At 40.5% G+C, this 22702-nt stretch overlaps 2 protein-coding genes across 2 annotated transcripts in view; one reads left to right on the top strand and one right to left on the bottom strand.

Moving 5' to 3' along the window:
• The first annotated feature begins 8977 nt into the window (after positions 1 to 8977).
• gdnfa (glial cell derived neurotrophic factor a) lies at positions 8978 to 16991 on the top strand. The gene is made up of 3 exons (XM_035667806.1): positions 8978 to 9758; positions 10692 to 10922; positions 13891 to 16991. Exons 2-3 carry the CDS (start codon positions 10718 to 10720, stop codon positions 14448 to 14450), a joined length of 765 nt encoding a protein of 254 aa, XP_035523699.1. The 5' UTR covers positions 8978 to 9758; positions 10692 to 10717; the 3' UTR covers positions 14451 to 16991.
• Positions 16992 to 19549: 2558 nt separating this feature from the next.
• The window catches only part of LOC118332495 (WD repeat-containing protein 70), a gene marked incomplete in the record, with an annotated part of 38882 nt that continues 35729 nt past the window's right edge, over positions 19550 to 22702 (bottom strand). The window contains 2 exon segments of the mRNA XM_035667805.1: positions 19550 to 20496; positions 21222 to 21384. Coding sequence (XP_035523698.1) covers positions 20409 to 20496; positions 21222 to 21384 — 251 coding nt within the window.

The raw sequence follows: 22702 nt of genomic DNA, 5'->3' as shown, positions 1-22702 counted from the left end.
CTGTATATCTATCTATCTATCTATACAGCTATACTGTATATCTATCTATCTATCTGTCACATCCATTTGTGAGGCTATCGTTCACCCATAGTGTTCTCAGCTGTTTTGGTGTGTCAATGGTTTTGCTGGTGATTCCACGATACAAACTCGCACATGCCAATTGTTAGTAACATGAACCGACTCAGCATCCTAACCTGCAGTGAGCTCGCCTGTCACAGGTCAAAAAGACAGCTGTAGTGTTTTCAGACTCTGGCTTAAACTGATAAAGTGTCTTGGAATGGGAGCAATGTGTGATATGAGGGCAGATTATCCTGTTACAGTGATGATAAAGTTCATATGTTGTCATATGTCTCGCCAACCTCCAAGAGGACTGATCTGTCATCAGCGCCCTTAGATTAAATTTCATGAATAAAATTGCAAGGATTAGGCCAAAATAAGTAAAAGTAGCATTTTAACAGACTTTTCACACTTTATTAAAATTAGTCAGTTTATATTTAAATGTGTTTTTTATGAACTTGACATATTTCTTTTCAAAGATCACAGACTCTTTTCCTCTAAAAGGCTAGACAAAAGTATGCCCAGAGCAATTCAACGTCTGACACCTGAACCTTGACCTATGAACCTAAGCGTATGTGTCTGGATACTTCAGCTATCATGTAGACTCAAAACAACTAATGAAAAGAGTTTTGAAATGTTCCCTCCGCCCTGAATGAGTCACTGCCTTGTTGTGTACAAATCACTCCTGTCCTTGGAGCTGAACACCTTAGTCATTACCAATTAAACTCGGCCTACACATTCTGATAATGATGATACCATGAATGATTACCCCAACATCCATTTTTGCCTAATTGTCTGCTCTTTATCAGCAGTTCACACTTTAAAGTGTTGTCAATAATCCCTCTAAGATCTGACACCTACGCAGGTCCACCACTGTGTCTAAAAATGTATTTGAAGTTCTAAAATGAGTGAAATATTTCTCTACCTATGTATTAAAAGGGTTTAACTTGGAGGTAAATAGCATGTTCTCATGCTTTGTTTTTAATAAGATACAATATCCACCAAGGTCACAATAACCTGTTTAATTAGTTCATATCTGATATCACATGGCAGCCGATTTAATCTGGGATCCAAGGATCCAACTACACAACTATCACTAATTTATTTGACCTTGGAAATAAATTAACATTGCAAGTCAACTTTCCCATAACCTCTACTCCCAAGTGAACTGATTAGATTAGCATGGTGTTATATCTAATTGTCTCTTTATAAGATCCATTCTGTGTGTTATTGTAAGCCACTTGTCAGGTGCTATTCATGAAACAAAGTTCAAGGTTGCCACCACATTTGACTCACCTTTCAATACAAGAACAACTGAGCAGTGTTTGTCTAGTGGTGTGGCTGAATAACAATATGTGTTAATACTCCTTATATTCCAGTATGTAAAGTGTTGTAGTGGTCATGTAACTTAATATCAGTGAAATATGAAACGCAGGGAAAACGCCACATCCTGTTTAGCATAATCATGAGTCATATTTTTCAGGGCTGGAAAAGTTCACCTCCCCTTCGTCCACATCTGTCCTTAATGGATTTAGACTGCCTGGCACGAACAGGAGTTTATGCACTTTAACATGGGTGGCCTCAGTTAAAATCTGAACTTCTAACCCTAGCAGTATGAGAGCCATGTTCTACACGTGGAGGTGTGTATTCGTGTGTAGTCAGCTTGCAGTACTGGAGTGTGTGTGTGACTTTGTGTGTGTTAGTAAGCCTTATTGTATGATGCGGGATTAGAATAACCTGGAGTGAAATTGTCAATCCATTTATTGGAAAGAGTTCACATTGAAGGAGCACCTGGCTATCTATAATCCAGATTGCAATGCGTTTTAGAAGTATTCCAAAGACTCCCCAACTCACTTGTGCAGAAGTGATAAATCAAGGTTAGTGCTTGGTGTGTATTGTGTAATTGTATAAATACATACAATAATATATGTACAATATAATGTACAATATGATATATATATATGCATTTGTCATATGTTAGAGTATTTCCCTTTTCCAAGCACCTTGAAGAGACACTGGCATTTCGTGAAAAACACTTTAAATTGTTAAATCCACAGCTTTGAAGTGGTTAAAAGATCCAAGAGCAATCTCCGTACCCACTGAACACAGAGATGAATTGATCTTATCTAGCGCATTTTCTTTAATGAGCCAAATTTAGACCTGTTAGAGTGATATAATCTTATAAATGCTGCTTGTACCAATCTGCAGAAACACACAAAAAAAAACGCTCCTCTCTCCTGTGCATAATTCCATCAGGTGAGAGTCAGTTATCAACTCATTAATCTGAGATCAAGATTCCTCGCTCATATTTACAAATTAAGCAATTTTCAAGGTGACTGCACTACGTGATTTACATCAAAGTGGCCATGTGGTCATGCTACTCCGATCAACTGTCCAGTCTGCTGAGAGAGACATAATATCCTCTGGGTATTACTGACAGGGAGCATGATATTTGTGTGTCTATGCCTCCCCTGTGTGTGTGTGTGTGTCGCTGTGTGTCACTGTGCTGTGTGAGCGTGCACATTTACACACAGGCCCACGTGTATGAGTGTGAATGTGTATGTGTGTCACAGTGTATTTATGTAAGCGGCTGACATAAATACATCAAGGGGAACACACAGCTGTCTAGTGCCATGTTTCTTAGGGGTTAGGAACCTGAAATGGACTGTGGGACTGTTTCTGTTGGGTCATTTCATTTCAAGTTCCTCTCAGTGAACTCGGTTGCCGGGGCGAGTCTGCGGCAAAATAGGCGTCTAGCACTTTCTACAACAAATTTTCAGCAGCAGAGGAAATACGGACTTAGCGAGTCCCACTGCACAGACACCGGATGGTTGTGAGTGAAAGGGACCTGCTCTGATCTCAACACATACCAGGCTGGATTAGAACAGGGAACCAGAGCAGAAACAGGATCTGACCCTCTCTGCTATCACTCTCTAACCACTGCCGCTCCTTCTCAAAGACATCCTCAACACTTCCTTCTCCAATTAGTGTGACCTTGTTACGTTGGGGACAGGGAAGCTTTGTGAAAGTCAAGGCCCAGCTTCGTGCACCACACTTTTAGCAGAGATACCCAGTGAGCGGGCTTGAAGGCTAGAGGTTATAATCAAAATAGCTCTGTTCAAATCTGTAAACTGATCCAGATACATAAAACAAATGGACAACAAGCAACGTAATCGTGTCCCTTCCCCAAGGGAGCTTTTCATCTTCGCCTAGTGGTTGTGATCAGCACTTAGCCAGCCCTGTTTGTTTAGTAACACAGTAGGAGGAGGCCCTGGCGGATGCTCTTTGAATGCTAAAAACCGTAAAGCCAGCATAGAGTCCGACACTGTGCCACCTTGGGGAGGAGTGCCAGTATCCCACATGTCCCCTCTTGGATGAGGGGCGCCACTGACAGCTGCCGAAAGTCAGAGGTCAAAGTCATGGCAGGTAGATATCGGCACTCTGGATTACAGTCTGCCGAGGGCAGGCAGTGAAGGAGGATGGAGGGCTAGAGTTGAGCAACACACGAGTGTGTGCATGTTTTGGCCATATGGCCCACCATACAATATGTACTGCACACATGCATTTCCTATGAAATTCCTTTTTTTTAATCCATCTTTTGTCACGCAGACAGCTGAATAGAGACTGTACTGGATTTTTCAGGGTTTGGGCAGTAGCCAAGATGTCCCACGTGCAGCTCAGAGAGTCCATCTATGAATCCCACCTGTCCAGCCCTGTGCACTCAGGGAAATATATTCCCTAAATCCTTCATCAGCATTTGTGAATAGTGGAAAGTGTTGGAAATGCTTACACAGCAGTAAGTTTTACACAACCATAACAAAGGACCTTGAATTCATCATTTCCATCATCGCCCAATGAAGTCACTGGTCCATGGGAGAGAGCTTACTGGATTCCCATTTCCTCATGAGGTGATAATTCACCCTTGACCAATAATAAGCTGTTCACACAGCATGGAGCTATAGAAGGCTGTTGTCACTAAACCTTCATGTAGCCTTGACCCTGAGAGTTGTTTTTTGTTTGTTTTTTTTATATCAGACCATACAGTTTACTCTGACCACTGCAGTCCACTATTTACGCTGTACAGCAACAGAACACCACAGAATGTACATATTGTAAATATAAATAGTGAAATGGGTCTAAAAGGACATGTGGGTTTTTAAATGGCTCCCCCCTACACATTTAGTATCTGTGTCTGAGAGATTTAACCTTCCTTACTTCCTCCCTTCTATTTATAACAGTGTCATAGTCCTGCCTGCACTTTGATAGTACCAAGTGATCTCATTTACACACACTCGCTCACACGCACACACACTTTCATACTAGTGCATATTTTCACACGCATACAATCTATGTGCAAATGATGCCAACAAATACTCATAAAATGTTTGAGCAATGAGTGAAACAGATGGAAATACTGCACTGGATGCCACAATGGCTGGGCATCTGGCAGCACCCCATATCTGAATTGTAGCATGTCCTAATGGATCAGCTGAAAGCTATGTGAATCCTTCAGTATCTGCCCTGACTACCTGCTCTCTGTCTCCCCGTCTGTGTGCCAAGGGTGATCCGGGGGCTCTGTGCCCGGTGACAGCTCAGCTCACTCTGGCAATCAACCAGCACTTATGCACACAACTAAATGCAGAATGAGAGGCCTCTGTCCTGGTCAGCATTAAAGCCAAAAACACTGATATGAGTTTTGCATCACTGTGCACAAAGAAAAGAAAGCCCTGCATTAAATTAAGAAGTGGTTTAAGATATTCAAGTTTCTCTACCCTTGAATATTATCGAAGGTTCTCCTTGGAATACAAAGAAATTGTATGCATGTGTACATGGCAATATAGAGACTATACTGTACAGCATGATTCGATTTATATTTAACAATAATGATATCGACTGTGTATTTAAACTAAAAAATATTTAATTTTTAGTTTGTAGGAAAGTGGATTTAGTGTGTTAGTGGGATTAATGTACAGAGATTGCATTGCTTTCTGACACTATGTGACTGAGGCTAACTGTGAATGAATGGATTAATTCTGTGTAATGTTAGCACAGATTGAAATCTGCAAACTGTTCAGGAGCTGCGGCCCTTTGCTGCGTGTCATCCCCTCTCTCTCTCTGCCCCCCTTTCCTGTCTGTCTTTGGCTGTCCTATCAAATAAAGGCAATAAAAGCTAAAAAAATAAAATGATGATGCTCACTTGGTGACAACGTGCCACACCAGCACCACCAACCTGCACTGTGCATGTTGACCCACTCGTCAAGTTTAGAGGAGAAACCTCAGCATGGTCCCCTGCTATTGTCCATTAATCATTTTGTTTTCTTTTTAAAATAATAATTAGTTGTTTTTATAAACAAAAATGGAAAAAAGGCAAAAAGGAGATTTAAAAGATTACTATTATTCAGTTTTTTACATTTTCTATAACACTTTTGTGTGGGTGCCATTGGTGCATTGACAGAATACTGATGAAGTTGTATTCATCTTGCCCCTTAGAATCTCTTAGGAATTCAAAATGTTAATCATCCAAACCGCAACAATGCTTTAAATGAATATGTCAGTTGTTGTTTGTCTTTTTTTTTCATCAAGATATTTATTGCCTAGTCTTCCTGAGGGAGTTGTGCATAGTGTGTTGAAATCTTTTATTCATCAAAGGCGACATTGTGGAGTTTGAGGAAACATGTTGAACAAGCGTACAGATGCCCCACTTTTATTGCATATTACATGCAACTCATAGAATCGAGTGGCAGAAAACACATAAACATAACCACGAACAGGTTGCCAGTTGTTTGTCATATCGTTTTGACCTGAAACGCAATGATTTGAACCAAACAAGACATTATGAAGAGATACTAGACGCACAAGAAGATACTTGAAGAACAAGAAAAACGGGACATTTGTTTCATATTATTTTTTACAATCCTACATTAAACTGAACCAGCTGCAACGATCTGGATTGTTGTCTGAGCATTATTATATGCTCATATAATCTCTGTAGGGAGTCATTGTTATTTCCATCTGAGGGCCTGTCTGTGCTCTATGGAGGCTTAACATCAAAAATTGAGGTGGCACAAATAATGAAAGAGGGCTCTTCTGTGTGAGTGACGAGTCTCTTCCTCACACCCCATGTGGTGGTGATTCGTTCAGCTTACTCATGTTTCTCCTCCAAACAAATTAATATTTATTATAGTCACTCAAGTATTCAGCTCAGGGGGCTTATGACACCCTCCAGACTGTGCAGCGCTCCCACATAAAGGAACTCTGTAAGATGGGTCTATTTTTGGTGACCATTATCTTCACAACTCTGCCTGTATGAGACAGAGGAGGGTCACAGAGGAATCCTTTGGTGACACTGCTGCAGATATCAATAAACAATACAGCCCTCTGTCGTATCTCTGAGCGAGGCTGTGTCCTAGCCTGAGATGTCATATACAGTGACATGTAAAAAAAATATCTCCTGTGTGAAATCCGCTGCAGTTGTCTGGTCATTAATCATTATAATGAGGAATGAGGAGAGTCACAGGATCAATGCATTGATTCAGCTGATCCATCACTTGTTTTTTTGGAATTTTTTAGGAGTGTTTCCAATGCAATAATTTCTCTACAATATTTAAGCTAAATCTACTGTCACAGAAATGTCGTTTAAATGTAACTGGTTTAATAATTAGGGCTGAATCTAACAATTATTTTCACTATCGGTTGTTGTGCCAGTTACGTTCCCAATAATAGTTTGATCGGATAGTGTTAAATTAAATCAAAAATATAAAATCACAGAAAAATAAGAACCAGATTAGGCCTTTCTGCCAATTAATTGACAAATTATAAAAATTCTAGCTCTAATAATACTAATTTTGCCATACTCCTCTACAAATACAAGTGAAATTAAGGGCTTTTCCATCCATAAGATCTAAAATAATATTAACGTAGATTGAAAAATACAATCATAAGGTATGCAGTATAATGTATTTCAAATGTACTGTATGTATGTGTGTGTGCATATCTAATCAGGCTTCCCATATAGTACCATTTATTGCAGTTTCCATATATCTAAATGTAACAATGGGTGTCATATTGTCATTATCTTGTACAGAAATATTACATCTTTCCATATTTATATAGGAGCCTTTCTAGAAGGGCATGATTTATAAAACACATAAATAAGAAAAGACAGAACATGTAATAAATCTGATAATAAATAAACATATTTCTAACTAGTATGTTAATGTGAATGTAAGTCAATTTGACAGCAGAAATAGTAGCAACAGATTTAGATTCCTTACCTCTGACTTCCCTAAAATAACCTTGAAGAACCGCAGAGTTCTGACAACACACGCTCTGCTTTCAAATGACTCAGTCTTTCATTAAAATGTACTGCATGCCAGTTCACAGTACATTCATGCATTTGAACTTGTTTATATAAGTGTCATTTCTTTTCATTCAATCTCTTTACCTGTTTATTCCTGTTCAGAGTAAAAGTGAGCCTGCAGGCTACCCCAGTATGCACTGACAGGGGAACATTGCCATTTTCAGAGGATTTCCATTGAACCACATTAAAACAACTTTTTTTTTTTCAATTGGAGAAATATGTTGAGTGATTATAGTGTAACTGAGTTGGACTTTGTCCACTTTGTTGTTACTTACCCTTAACTAATGTGATGCCTCAGTGATCAAGAGGGCAGAGAGACTTATGAGCGCTGATGTGAAGGATCGCTGCAACACCTAAATCACAGGAACTGGGCTCACTTTCAGTTATGACAGGTCATATCTTATTATGAGGAGTAAAAGGATACTTCAGTCAATGTGGAAAACTTAAACATGTCAACTTATGTCTGGAACTTGTAGACAAACAAATGATATGAATTCAGAGGGTTGTATCATGACAAATAAAACAGTACAAAGCTGTAAGTTAATACAATGAAACCATGTGAGAACATGACAGAAAGGAATCCATACAATGAGTACTTGGCTCAGCACCACGCAGATACATACTACTAAGAATGGGCCGGGCGCACATAAATGCTTGAAAGAAAAGCATGTATTGACAAGAAGTTCCAGCCCATGAGCAAACAAATATGAGCCTTAATACCACTGAATAACAGATAAGTCAGCAAGGATTTAAAGTGTCAGCGCTGGGATTTCTGTCCTTTTATTGAACAGCCATCTTTAGCAGCATTTTACATGTTAAATTAAAACCAGAAAGCTTCTTGGAAAAACACGGACTCCTCTGGCACATGAACACAAAATGACTTTTAATTCCTAAAGCGCTGGGTAACTTGTGGAATTCAAGTTTGTGCAGAAGATGAAAGGCACTGGTGTAGCTTGTAAATCATGAAGGGTGATGGAAAGGCTTTCTCAGGTGCCACATCTTAGCTGGTTCAGAGTCCCCCTTTGTGGTTTGTCGCAGTGTTGCCCCGGGCTCACCTTGACAAGAAAAAAACCGCTTATTGAATGACCAGATGCTCCAAGGTGTGTATGAGTTACATTTGTGTGTAATAAATTTGGAGTGGATTACATTACATGTGACTACATATGACTACATATATGCTAACAAAGTGCCCACTGGGGCCCTAAACGCTCGCCTCACGTATTTACAAATACGTTCTAGTAAATAGCAAGAGAAGTGGGACTCTTAAATTTGAGATGTGTGTAGCCATCAGACGGAACTTGACACCGTTGCACAGAGCAGCGGAGATCAGGTTAGAAACATGCATCGCAACAGAACATCTCCAAATCGCATTCCGCATACTGAAATCTAATCCGAGGACATCAGGATGTGTGACATAATCCCCAAGACATCTGAAAACTGCGCTCCTCCGAACCAGGCTCCAGGGGTGGTTTGGAGAGATATGTGGACCACAGTGTTACTCACTGTTTGCTCTTGCAGGGGTATATAAAAGAGGGGGCGGACACCAACTGCCCCAAACGTCAGAGCGCACTTAACTATAAATCTCTCCAAACTGCCCCTCTGCGCCCGGTGCGGTGTTATGCGCAGACATCTGTCCTGCTTTCAGTCCAGTATGAGGACAACGCGTGTGGAAACTCTTCGAGCTACATAGACACTATCCGACCTGGAGAAAAAATGGAGAATAAATACCCCCATGTGTGTTGTTTACCATGTCCAGATAGTGTCAGATGTTGGCGAGTATGAACATTTAACGCAGTTGTGGATATAACGGCGCCTTCACTGTTTTTTTTTTACCAAGAGGCAGACGAGAGCTTCTCGCACTCTGGGAAACTGATATTGTGCACCTTTTGCGCCTCGCTTATGCGCGGGAGACGCTGATGTCTTCATTGGACTCCTTTCAGTCGGAGATGGTGGAACTCTCTCGGATTTCCAACGTGGAAACGTAGCATCTAATTAATCAGCGACTGCAACTGTACCCCGTGAGGCGCAGTGGCACTCGGTCCGCTCTCTTCAACACCTACCTTTGGACTCTAAAGTGTGGAAAGACGCATGGTTTAGTTGGTGCGCTGGGTCGGAGTATGAAAAACACACCTGGTGCGGTATATCAGATTTTTTTATTTTCCTACCAGGACACAAAACCCAATTTGAACTCGATTTAAGGACATTTTTTCGGATCGTTGGCTGTTTCCAAACGATTCATGCAGCTGATTTAGCTTTGGGACACTAAATGAGTCGCGTTTTTTGTTTGGATTTTAACACCAACAGCCAAACGAGTTTCAGGTCTGCATGGGCCATATTTAAGGTAAGTGATGCGTTTTAATTTCTTATCATTTGAGAGTGTAAATCAAATGTTTTTACATAATCCGATTATTTGTGCGCAAATGGCAAAACAAGCACCGCTTTCGTAATTTTTTTCGGTGAAATAAAAAAATCAAAACAAAAAATGAAACTTGTGCATTTAAAAAAAAAAATAGTTGTTAGGACTTTTGCATAGCATGTGTAAGCGCAGTATTTATTCATGCATGGCTGTTTAGGTTCACCAACATGCCATTAGACAGAGTCACGAAAGCTTTGGGGATCGCCATCTGGCCAACTCACACCATTATTTAGGCTATCGTTGCCAACACGCATTGGTGCGTGCTTTAACCAGTGCATTTTTGTGCAAGGCGCACCCTCCGAGCCGCATTGCAAGTAGCAAGAGCTCGCCTGATATCACAACAACATTAAAATATATCATTTTATAGTCCTGATAGGTCTGAAGGAGAATAATTAAGCAGCAGGTTAATGCTCTGGTCTGGTTAATCACAGACATATGTAAATAAAACAACACAGTACTTTTACGCACAAATTTACGCATTATTCTGTCATTCTCTCTGTATTTTAGTTCATTATTCTATGAATATCCTGACATTATTAAGTACATTAAAGCCTATCTTTCATTGTGGTTCATTTATTTAGAATTTTCTGGTAGTTTTGCTCTAATATTCATAATTACAGCAAACACAAAGTGAAGATCAAAGTCTCTTGACATCATGACAGGTATTAATACAGAATGAGTCACACTGTTTCCAACACTTTGCTGACTTCATTATAAACAAGAGTTGGCCTACATTCTGATTGGACCGTGAGTGTGTATAGGTCATTATTATTATTATTATTATTATTATTATGTAAGTTTCTAATCAGTTCTGTTTTGTCCCCATATTTCAAATAAAATGTCGTCTTATTTTTGCAGCTTTCTTCATCGGAACTGAGTCTAAGATGAAGTTATGGGATGTTTTGGCCACGTGTTTGTTGCTCCTGAGCTCTGTCGCTACACGGCCTCTCTACCAAAACACTCAGCCAGCCAAGAGGACTTATTTCCCCAGCAGCTACAGTGATTCTGCGTCCCTGTCCGAGGAGGACGAAGAGCCAACGTTCCAGCGCGAAGACCACAACCTGCAGGAGATCTCTATGGAAGATCAATGTAAGGCACAGGGCATGTTTTGACAAAATCTTCTGTGATGTGCAGTCACTGTGGATGGCCTCTTGAATGGTGGATAATTGGTTCACATGGGAGGTTACGTTATAGTTCTGTGCTGTTTGTGCAAACCTCCATTAAATACAATCTAACTAACCATTTAATCATAAAGGAAAAAGTGAGACCTAACATCTTTTCATCTCATTGTCACGCACTGCCATGTGTTGACCTTTGAGAGGAATAGCAGGCAGCACTTATAGCCAATGCTGTTGGTTGCATTTTGTACAGGGCAATTCAGATGTGAATGTTACACAGTTGGTTTGCAGGCCAAGTAATTTAGCCTTCCTAGACTAATTACACTTGAGAAACAGCGTGTAAAGTGATAGCCAGTGGGTTGAGCCAAAAGTGGAGAGTCCTACATTGATAAGGCTCTCAGACAGGCAGGTTATCAGATGGAAGATCTTAATTTGTGTTTTATTGCTGCTGTGGGTTACATCATACTGATGTCAAAACAAGCCAGCAGCATGGATAAGAGCATGAACAGCATCGATCCCAGAGGTCACTCTCCACATTTCCCCTTCGGCCTTTGTTTATGTTCACCTCTGCCTCTCCGTGACTTATTAGACCCATGACCTTCATCTGCCAGAAGTCAGAAATCATGGTGTGTTTTAGAGAAGGCAGCGTGAACCAGGTCGCAGGAATTTTCAGGGTAGAGGCTGGACAACACCGGAAAGTCTGAAGCATCTAGTGAGAGTTCTGTGTTTATGTTCATTTTAACAGCGACCGTGGGCAGGAATTTATTTTGTTTGGATCAATGTGACACTGTATCATCTTTACACATAAGTAGACGTGGCCAAGAACTAGACTAGATAAGGAATGGAACATTTGGACAAATGTTTGTCCTGCCACCTCATATTCTGTTTGGACCATGGTGACATCATTGATCTGCTTTGTAACCCAAGCCCATTAACTATGCACTAATAGTGTAAACAACACTGTAGTTCCAAGAGGGGACGGGTTTTTTATTTTATTTAGTTTTTCCTTTTAAGACTAAAATCTGCAGGCAACAACTGTATGAAAAGACTGATATTGTAGTGTTCAACCAATGTTGTATGTTACATTTAATGACTATCAGATCACATTGCTGTGTTGGGGATTTTTCTATACAAAACATGACTCTCTAGTACTGATGGCGCAGTTTGCACCATGAATCACTCAAATTGCTGCCACCGGTCCAGTCTGTCAGCAGGTGTACACCGTAGCCACCCTGCCTGTCAGCTGACACACAATAGGAGGTGTCTAAATCAAAGGGCAGGTGTGTCTAAACAGATTGGCTTGGGCTCACCTGATATATGAGCCGCGGCCCAATCAGCTGTGGAGTACCAGGTGTATCAGGTGGCCTGTGCACTGCCAGAGGAACAGGTAAGAGAGAAGAGATAGGTGACACTGCAATAGAGAGGCAGTGTCAACCACAACACCGCCTGCCAGACATCGCACTCCACCACTGTGACTTCTTGACACACATACAACATCACGACACACATCACTCACACTCACACACACACACACAGGTAATGTAATTAGAGCTGGATCAATTGATTCATCTAGGAACAATATGTGTTCATGATCTTCATACATAGTTCATTGTTGCCAGACCTGCAGGCGTTGGAGTAGGAGAGACGTTACTGCATAATAGAATCAGCATGTAACACAGGAGGGTCCAAGACCTTCAGTGAGTCCTCATCACTCCTCGCAGCAGATGGTGGAGAGCTGTGGTGCATGTTTCGAGTTCCGAGCAGACTACAATCTGCTTCATCTAAATGACTCAGAGCATATGATTTCCTTTTATTTGGCCTTTGAAGTCTTGGCATTCTGAAATTACATGAAAGATTTAATTTGACTGAAAAACAACATCTCTCTTGGTGGTGTAATTGGTCTGTGCCCACTGTATCGATACAGGTAATTGGTGTGTGAGAGCGGCAGGTCAACTTAGGCTATATAGTTTAACAACCTTTAACGACTCAGGTTCTCAGGAGATTGAAACTTAATGTAGGCAGCATGCCGGCCATGTTATTCATACAGAATCAAATCTGCCCACATCCCATCATTATAGGTGCTCTTTGAATTGTTCTGACAACAACAATTCACAAAATAGAACTGACAACACCCTCTGACCTTCAGCCTCCAACTCATCCCCCAACAGCCATCTTGGAAAGAGTCCATATGAACAACTCTAGACTATTTTCTGCATTCCTCCGCCTGCGAATAATCTATAAATCAGCATGCACTGTTTCTGATCTACACATATCGCAGTATTTATGGACATGGTTTGCATTTGTGTCAGCACATATTTTTGGACACAGCCTGGATGGTTTGTTGAACTGATTTGGTAGTGGTGCATTTATTCAATTCTTCATCTTACATACGTAATTGCATTTGAGCATTTAAAGGAATTTTGGGAAATATGCTTATTCACTTTCTAGTTTAGAATTAAGCTGAGTTAGATGAGAAGATCAATACCACTCTCATATCTGTCATTTAAATATGAGGCTACAGCTAGACGCTTGTTAACAGTGATCTTTAGAGGTGGTAGAATGCAGATTTTGTTACAGTTAAACAGAGGCAGATTAGTTGTTTCCCCCAGTTTCCAGTCTTTGTGCTAAGCTAAGCTAACTGGCTATTGACTCTAGCTCAATTTTTTTACATTTCTCATCTAACTCGTCAAAATATGTCAAATTCTTTGTATTTGTGTCATTTTTCCATTCATTTATTATTTGTGTATAATATATTTGTATCTAAAAATGATGTGATTTTATACATGCCTACATTTCATTCAATATTTGAAAGCAGTAAATTATTGATTACAATGTTGTAGTTTCACTGAGGTGACATTTCAGCTATTTTTTTATTACCTTGACAGCGATGAAATTATTATTTTAAAACCGGCTTTATAAGTTCTTTATGTTTCTTTCAGATGACATCACCGGTCCATATCCAGAGCAGTTTGATGATGTAATGGATTTTATCGAGGCTACCATTGGCCGACTCCGGAGATCGTCTGAGCCCAGAGGGAGCTTCAGGGGGCGGAGGGAGCAGAGACAGAGGGGAGCAGCAAACACAGGAGGCACAAGAGGCGAGGGGAGAGGACATAACGAAAGGAGGCGGGGTCGGGCGCGAGTGGGAAGTCGAGGCGGTAAAGGAGGCCGAGGCGAGAAGGGGAGGGAGAGGATATCGATGCAGACTCGTGGTTGCTTACTAAAGGAAGTCCACCTCAATGTGACGGACTTGGGGCTGGGCTACCAGACTAAAGAGGAGCTGATCTTCCGGTACTGCAGCGGTCCCTGTGCGGAGGCAGAGACCAACTATGACAAGATTCTCAACAACCTCACACACAACAAGAAGCTGGACAAGGACACACCCTCTGTCACCTGCTGTCGACCAATTGCTTTCGATGATGACTTATCTTTCTTGGACGACAATGTGGTGTATCACACGCTGAAGAAGCATTCTGCCAGGAAATGTGGCTGTGTCTGAGAAAGTCACATAGATGTGACAAAATGACAGACATGACCATCAGTGAAGGATCACCTTTACACGCCTGTGCTGCAAAGGGAGGGCTCACTATTGGAAATGGGCAATTCGAGGTTGAAGAGGGAGTGTATTGTCTAAAATTTTTGTCAGTAGTCATCAAATGAGACACAGGTGAGTATATAAAGCCCACCTCTGTGACCTGAAATATGACGGAACAGCTGCAGAATGTACATTTAACTTTGACGGTCCATGCTCAGCCCTTCAGAACCCATGACCAGTAGTTGACGGTTCAATCAGACACATGCAGAAGTGTATGAGGTGTGTATCAATATGCAGAAGAAACAATATTGTCACACTGTGGAGTGCTAACTGTGCTGTCTAAAAAGGTGAATAATTAATTTTCCTAGGACTATCAGTTTTTCCATAGCTGGCTCCTAAGACTCCAGAAGAACACTGAGATTTGAGGAGTATATTCAGCTGCAGTCTAAATCACCTCCACTGCATAGTCTGGATGTTGACATTTACATTCAGAGCCAAGGGATGACAAATCAACCCCACCGGTGTTCCTCAAAGACTGTTCGGTGCAACGCATCTACATAAAATCCAATTTTATATATATATATATATATATATATATACACATACATATATATATATACACGTGTGTGTGAAAGGTATATTTATTAAGATGGAATTAACTTATTGCTATTTATTTCAATCCATTTTATGAAAGAAATTGTTGTTTTTTTCTTATTTATTTAAAAAGCTTTGTTTGTCCTGGATGGTGCCAAAGTGGAGCATTTTCTCAAGCGAAGTCTAAAAAGGTGATCCAGAACTGCTAAACACTCACCCACACATCCTAATAATGCTTATTCGCTTCACTTAGATTCCAGGGTTTTTCAATTTATGAGTCCAAAAGATCATCATTAGCTATAAAGTTAAGGGAGGGTAGGTAGAGACACAGACGAGGGGACCAATAGAAGATTTTCGATTGAAATTGATCTGTTTTTTTTTTATATAGCATTTTCAGAGACGGCAGAGTAGATTATTATTATTATTTTTTTTTATTTCATTTGTTTTTATATTTCACCTCATTTTCCCCAGTGTGACTATGCTAAGACAGGGGGGACTGTGCTCTCCTCACAGCACCTGGGTGCAGACTCCTAATCGATCTATCACATCATTATACTGTATGTTTACAAAGAGGCAAATGACTCTTTGCTGCTGTTTGTTTTCAAGGCAATTTTTTTTTAAATGAATGATGCAGAATATATTTACTCCAAACAGGAGCCATCACATCGTTTAATTGAGGTCTCAACTCAACATGAGAGTAGTGGTCTCTCTGAGGATCTGTAGGCGCCTTTGAGGATCAATCCTTTGAGTCACAGAATACAGAAGCTGCTAGAATGCCTGCCTATCAGCGTGCGCTACCCGAAACCTTACCCTGGCCTTGTACCAAGCCTGAGCAAAGGCTTTGCAGCAGTTACTGTCCCAATAGGCTTTAAAGTTCAGAGGACTGCCCTTGTTTCTGCCTTGACTCTGACAGACAGGTCTTACTCCGTGAAAGGGGATTTGAAAGTGATCCTCTAACATGAGTCTTAACCAAATATCCCCGTTGGCAAAGGCACTTTGGTGAAGGCAGTTTAAGGAAGATCTTGCTACTGTAGCGGCTGTCATCGCCAACCGATGTAAATATCTCAAGACTAGACGTTAGGACAAAAGAACGTGTTTTGGAATTACAGAGGGAAGACAATGGGTAGGCACAGCAGGCTTTCTTTATGTAATAACTTGTTTATTCCCCAACTATACAAAAAATATACATCCAGGAAAATAGGAGGCTCTTTAAAAGCATGTTGCTTTGCCCACCTAGACCCTGCGAGGGGATTTGTTTTAAGTGGAACAAAGAGAGCCCTAGGGTAGGTCTTGATGTTAGCGCGGATTAGGGACCAAGGTATCTGTGCCCACCCAGCAGCGAGCAAGCCAGCTTTACTGTGTAATCCCCCTGCACACACACAACAAATCCACTGCATCAAGCTGAATTTAGGCCAAACACTACACAGAGGGAAAAAAAAAAACTTGAGCTTTTATCACAGCATACCTCATCAATTGGATCATCTTCCCCTTTAACAACTGATTCGTGCGTAAGCCTTTCCAGATGAGAATGTGGAGTAAGAAGACTTCCCAGAAGCCTCAGAGCGCCTCGCTACTCTTCGATACCATACATTAATGTGTGTAAACTGTGACCACTAGGCCTCTCATCTTCATGACTGTTTGCTCAACTGTTCCTTGGCAATTAGTTCTCTGGTTTTGATGCAAAGGTAAACAAGCAGAAAAAGGTAAAGATGCGAAGGAATCCTCAGTGTTAATAATTGAAGAAAGGATTGGATTTGTTTTCACTCCTTATTGTGTTAACACCTCTGTGAAAAAAACCTGTCATGTCGTCTCACTTGTTTCGTGTTACAGAACCAAAGCTCTCGGCAAACTTTATTTTTGTACAATATTCATTTTATAACTTTTTACAGAATTAAACTTGTTTCTATCAAATGAGCACGTCTCCTGGTATTTTGCCATGTACAACAACGCACCGGTACCAGATGGTGCTAATTTGCCTGGGATATGTTTACACAAGCATCATGTAAAATTGAGGATGAAAATTTGGGTTAAATTGTGGGGATGGTTTGAGAGATGGCCTTCTCTACAGTGTGGCGTCCCCTCCTGTTCTGCATTCCTGAACACTAGCCCAGGGTCGTACAGTAAACAAAAGCTTGCTGTAAAGCGCCACTGAGCTGTAAATCAAGGCACTCAAGAATGTTTCCACTGTGCAAAGAAGATATGTAAATGCTGATGAGAAAATGGCAGCAGCACAGACAGTCATTAAGCAGCGGTTCAAGGTGTGTATACTAAGTATAACTGAATACTACAAGAGCTGCTTTCAAGTCTGTTTTTGGGGCCTAGTCCTAGACCTAGTCAGTCTCAGTCTTCTATTGAGCATCAAAATTACAGCTTTTAAGCTTTTTTTTCTCCAAAGCTTGTTAAATGTGTTTTTCACCACAGAACAATGCATCAAATGACCATGTGTACGTAAAAAGGGCCCCTTGTAGTAATGACAAACCAAATCTACAGCTCTCCTCAGCTCTACGGAGCGTTTCGGTATCTTTCAGTTCATTGTTTTGGTTCCACGGACCACGACTTTGATGTTTTGGTTCAGTTTCTCTACTCTCCTCAGCATCATTTCCAGACGTAGGCAGCTGTTTTCACCCTTAAAAAACACACTGCACGCTACCTGCCCAGTACCAACAGGCAGTCAGACAGAGTTAGTGAGCTGGTGAATATAGTGGAGCATTTAGCAGCCTAAGAGAGGGATAGTTTCCTCAGGGGTTGGTGACTAAAAGCAGGGCTAAAAGTGAATATTGGGTTTAAATTTACCAGGTGGCCAGAAATAGGAATCCAAATGAATGATAATGTTGCTCCATAACAGCTGTATGTGTAAATATGCAACAGTTTACTGACAAGATGTGTTACACCCAACGGCCATAACATGCAGCCCCATACCAATAAATTGTGATGCACTGTGTGTTCTGACACCTTCCTATCAGAACCAGCATTAAGTTTTTCAGCAGTTTGAGCTACAGTAGCTTGTCTGTTAAATCGGACCACACGGGCCAGCCTTCACTCCCCACGTGCATCACTAAGCCTTGGCCACTCATGACCCTTTCACTGGTACACTGTTTTTCCTTCCTGCGACCACTTTTGATAGTTACTGTCCTCTGCAGACAGGGAACACCCCACAAGTTTTGGAGATGCTCTGACCCAGTCATTGAGCTATCACAATTTGGCTCTTGTCAAAGACGCTCAGATCCTCACGCTGCCAATTTTTCCTGCTTCTAACACATCAACTTAAAGACAAAATGTTCACTTACTGCCTAATATCTCACCCAGTCAGTGGTTATAATGTTAGGGCTGATCAGTGTATGTAACAGCTGATCACAGCCACAGATGGAAAAAGGAAGTTAGAAAGTGTTGAAAGACAAATTAACTAATTGGTTTTGGTATTTTCATGGGATTTGTTGAAAACATTGTAGAATATCACCAGCCATATCCTTTAAGTCTGACTGAGTTCACGTCTCAAGTGCACAAATCTGGGTCCCACCCATTTAATCGAGTTTAATGTGCTTTTATCCTTCATGATGTCTGGGGTTGACAGTAAATGATGGTTGCTTGTTAACAAACTTAAAGGTCGGGTCCCCCAAATCACATTCATTGTGACCAGTTTTTTAAACGTTTTAATGCTTTCAGCAACACGAAAACTAGCATAATGAGATATATAACACTATTAGTACTGTAAGTTACAGTACCAGTACTTTACCATTTGTTTCTTAAAATGCCTGTATCTGAAGGCTATAGTTTTAGCTCTACGCACAGCTTCTCCTTTTCACGTGCAAACTGGTTCATCACATGGCGGTGGATTGATCGTCCCGCTCGACTCAAACAGCAGTCACCCCTCACCTCCCGCTGCTGGCTAAGAACTCTTCACAAGAAGAGCTTGACGTCAGCCTCTCCCCCTCAAAGCCAATCTCCGCTCAGCTCTCCACTTTATTTGCTCTTAAAAACATCATTCATTGTTTTAGTCCTTCCATATTTCTTGTGTTGGTATTTCTTTGTCTCTTATTCAATTTTATGGCCACAGGATGCTTGCCAGGACAATGATACATTCAATTTTCTGCTTGTAACTTTGGTTGGCTAGAAATTGTAAGTCGCTGAGTAGAAACACCAGCTAAATGTCTTTACGATATAAAGAAGCTGGGAATAAAAAAACAGAACATTTATTAGCAAAACCTGTGTGTCACTGTGCTAGTAACAGTTTAAATTTAGACAGCAGAATGAACCAGGTGACTCAATTTCTCATTACACACTAGCTGTACAAGATTAGAGACATTAGTTTGCTGCTATAGCAGAGATTTCCAGAGATGGATAAAGAACACAAACATGGGTTTCATTAAAACTGTATGTTGTGGTTTTTCTGTCAGCTGAAATATTTTTAGACACTGTACAGGTCATTCAAGGCATTCAAAGACAGACACTGTTATAGGGTGGCTATGCAGTACAGTTATTTCCAGATTACTGTTTATTTTTGCAAAGACAGTGCAACAAACCAAACCTTTGAAGCCAGATTATTTTGAATTAGAATTATATTTTTATCATATAATTTTTTTCTTTATTAACATTAGAAAAGAAGCTTGTAAAAACTTATATTTGGCTTAAGAATTCCTTTGATCAGCTGGTCACTTCATTTGAATAAGATCGCTATTTGATAAGAGAATACAAATTACTTTATTTAGGATTTGAGGTGAAATACAGTGTGTTGAAAAATATCTAAATTAGCAGATGGTCACATCATCACATCCAACTGAACCCTTAAAAAAAAAAAGAATAGGAATAGAACTGGTTGCAATTTTTTGTACTTACTTACTTTTGTACACCATTTTCTTCTTATAAACTAGCAAACTGTTCTTCATAGCTGATGAACAGAACCAGACCACAAAATCTGGAGCCGATTTATGAGGCATTAGCAGATTCTGGCGATGTGGGTGGAGAGGACAATAGAAATGATGAAAATAAGGTCTATATAATCAAAACAGACATAAAAAGCCAAGTTCTTCCTGTGGTCTATGAATTGCAATGAGAGGAACATAAACCTGTATAAAATTATATTATGCTTGCGCAGTGAAAATGTCTTCACATTTACAACACAGAAGCATGCACATAAATACATATGCGCTTAAAAAAACATTACAGGAGGGAGGACAGCGGCTGTTCAATTTAATTGATGCCCCTTCGCACAGTTTCTGACAGTAAGTCAGTGTTCTGGGATTGATCCTGAGACCTTGTGGTGCTGTATATCCAACCCACAAGCCCACCCTGTCAGCCATCCTATATAAAATGAGCTGCTGTTGAAGCCCCTCAGATCTTGCGTTTCTTCCACTCTGGTTCCTTGTCAGCCTCCTCATCCTCATCTGATTCCTCTGCAAACACCGGGTCTGGCTGGGTCCTAAAGAGGTAATGATTTAACAGGGTTTTTTATTTAAAGATAACTTCAGAGCAAAGTAATGAACAGCAAAATAAAGATAATAACCAGATGACGGAGCTGTGAAGACATGAAGGCTTTAAGAAGTGTAATATTAGGATTTTAGTGCCTGGGACATTTTTTTTCTTCTTTACAGGGCAGCTGAGGCTTAAAGAAGTTCAGGCTGTAGATGTTATTGTTACATGATGCAAAAGATCAGACCAAACCTAACCCTGGCTTTACAGGACTGCTCCTCAGCAGAATTAACGCAATGTTTAATGTAACTCCCAGAGGAACAAAGAGTCTGCTGCTTGACACCAGAATGAAATAGTGTACTTCATTAGATTTGTAATATATATATCCCTAGTATATTATCTTTAACTATAGATAGTATGTGAAACAGACTGTTTGACTTGGCTTACAGCTTTGGGTCACGATTACATAGCTGTCTGAGTCTGATAGTGATCTAAAGCTGTCCATTATGCTCCTTCCTGCAGTGTGAAGTGAGTACCTGTAAAACTGTACAACTCTTTAAACATTTATGTGTCACACCAGTAGGAAGTAACCCAAGTACCATCACAATAGCATACATAGCACTCCCAGTACTCGTCTTACACTGTCTGCTAACGAGAGAAGATGAAGGGACGAACAGTAAGATACAGGATGTGTAAATGATTCATATTTTTACACAAGATATGAGGTTTTCTTACACTGTGTATGCCGGGGCAACCCAATAGGGGTTATCTGAAGCCTCCTTGGCGTGACGTAGGATGGCCTCTCGTGGGTTACTGTCATCTGTTTTATCTAAAGCGATGTTCTTCACAATGAATGAAGACAGAGTGCCACCATGAGCCGCCACTCTCCCTCCACGACCTGTCAACACACAATGACTGGATTATGTACAGAAAATGATCAAACCACTTTAATGTTGGATGACAGTTAGATTTTTAATTAGATTAGATTTCTTTATTTAAAAACTGTGTAACCTGTAGAAGGAACTTCAATTATAGCCACTATTTGCAGAACTTGAAATTTTGTTAGTAGTATCACAATGGCAGATATCCAAATACAGGATCCAAGATGAACTCCCAGCATAATTTTGTAAAAAGGAGCAGCTTACTACTATTTGGTGCTTTCTTACACAATGTCTGTGTATGTTTTTGTCGTTAGAGATGTGGAGAAACATTGCTGCTGTCTGTGTTTTTGCGAGAGGTGGCGACTGAAAAAAAAACAACCTAGGAGCCCCAAGATCCTGTTCAGATTCAGTTTACCTTCCATTGACAGGTGAGCCAAAAAAGTACATTTTGGACCCTGGATAAATACAGGAAAGTTCAAATATCCAAATCTGGCTCCTACCAAACTGACCTGGCAGTCTATTACTGGCTAGTCTTTGGGGTCATCCTCTGTTACCCACTATAATCTACTACAGACAGCGACATCACAGACAGCAGATGTACATTTACAGTATGTATGGTGGTTTAACCAATGAACTAGCTAACCTAGTGGCTAAAGTATGGATGTTATGTTTGAAAAATCCCACTCAGCTAGAAAGCAAATAAGCATAGTTCTCAAAATTGTTGAACTATGTATGTATATAACTATTAAGTACACAGCTGAAATCCACAAAAATGTTTTTGTTTATCACATTACATCATACTGTATTATATATTTTATAAAAATGTCACCAATAGGTAGTGTGACCATTGACGAGTTGGAAATATCTTAACTTTTATGCGTGTCTAAAAAAAGACATAGAAAACCACGCAGCGCAAGACAGACACAGGAAAACAATGATTATGCGTTTCCAGCAATGTGTCTCCGTGTGACCGGCCCCTTACTCTTGATCATAGTTGGATGGGCAAAAAGTTAATGCTACACTTTCTACACTATTTAATTTTAATTAGTGGTCTATTATCACATTATGAGTTATTTTATTACTTACTATTGCATTCTTGTTCTATAAAGTATAAAAAGCTATGCCTGCTTCTTTGCTGTCAGTTACCATACCATCTGCGGCCGGTTGGCTGTTTTCGATGCAGTTTATTGTACGGTTTTGGGGGGGGGGAGAGAGAGAGAGAACGACGAGAGAGGCACGAGAGAGAGAGGAGAGAAGAGACGAGAGATGAGATCGACGACGCGAGACCGACCGAGAGAGAGAGAGAGGACGATGAGAGAGTAGTCCTCCTTTTCC

This window comes from Morone saxatilis, unplaced genomic scaffold, assembly GCF_004916995.1.
Source record: "Morone saxatilis isolate NCDOM2014 unplaced genomic scaffold, NCSU_SB_2.0 Contig21, whole genome shotgun sequence".
Taxonomy (NCBI): domain Eukaryota; kingdom Metazoa; phylum Chordata; class Actinopteri; family Moronidae; genus Morone; species Morone saxatilis.
The sequence above is the reverse complement of the archived record's forward strand: the minus strand, read 5'-3'. Positions and strand labels throughout refer to the sequence as shown.

Coding starts and splice junctions, on each gene's coding strand:
- gdnfa (XM_035667806.1), top strand. CDS start 10,718: ATGAAGTTATGGGATGTTTTGGCCACGTGTTTGTTGCTCCTGAGCTCT. Junction 10,923..13,890: donor GATCTCTATGGAAGATCAAT/GTAAGGCACAGG, acceptor TGTTTCTTTCAG/ATGACATCACCGGTCCATAT.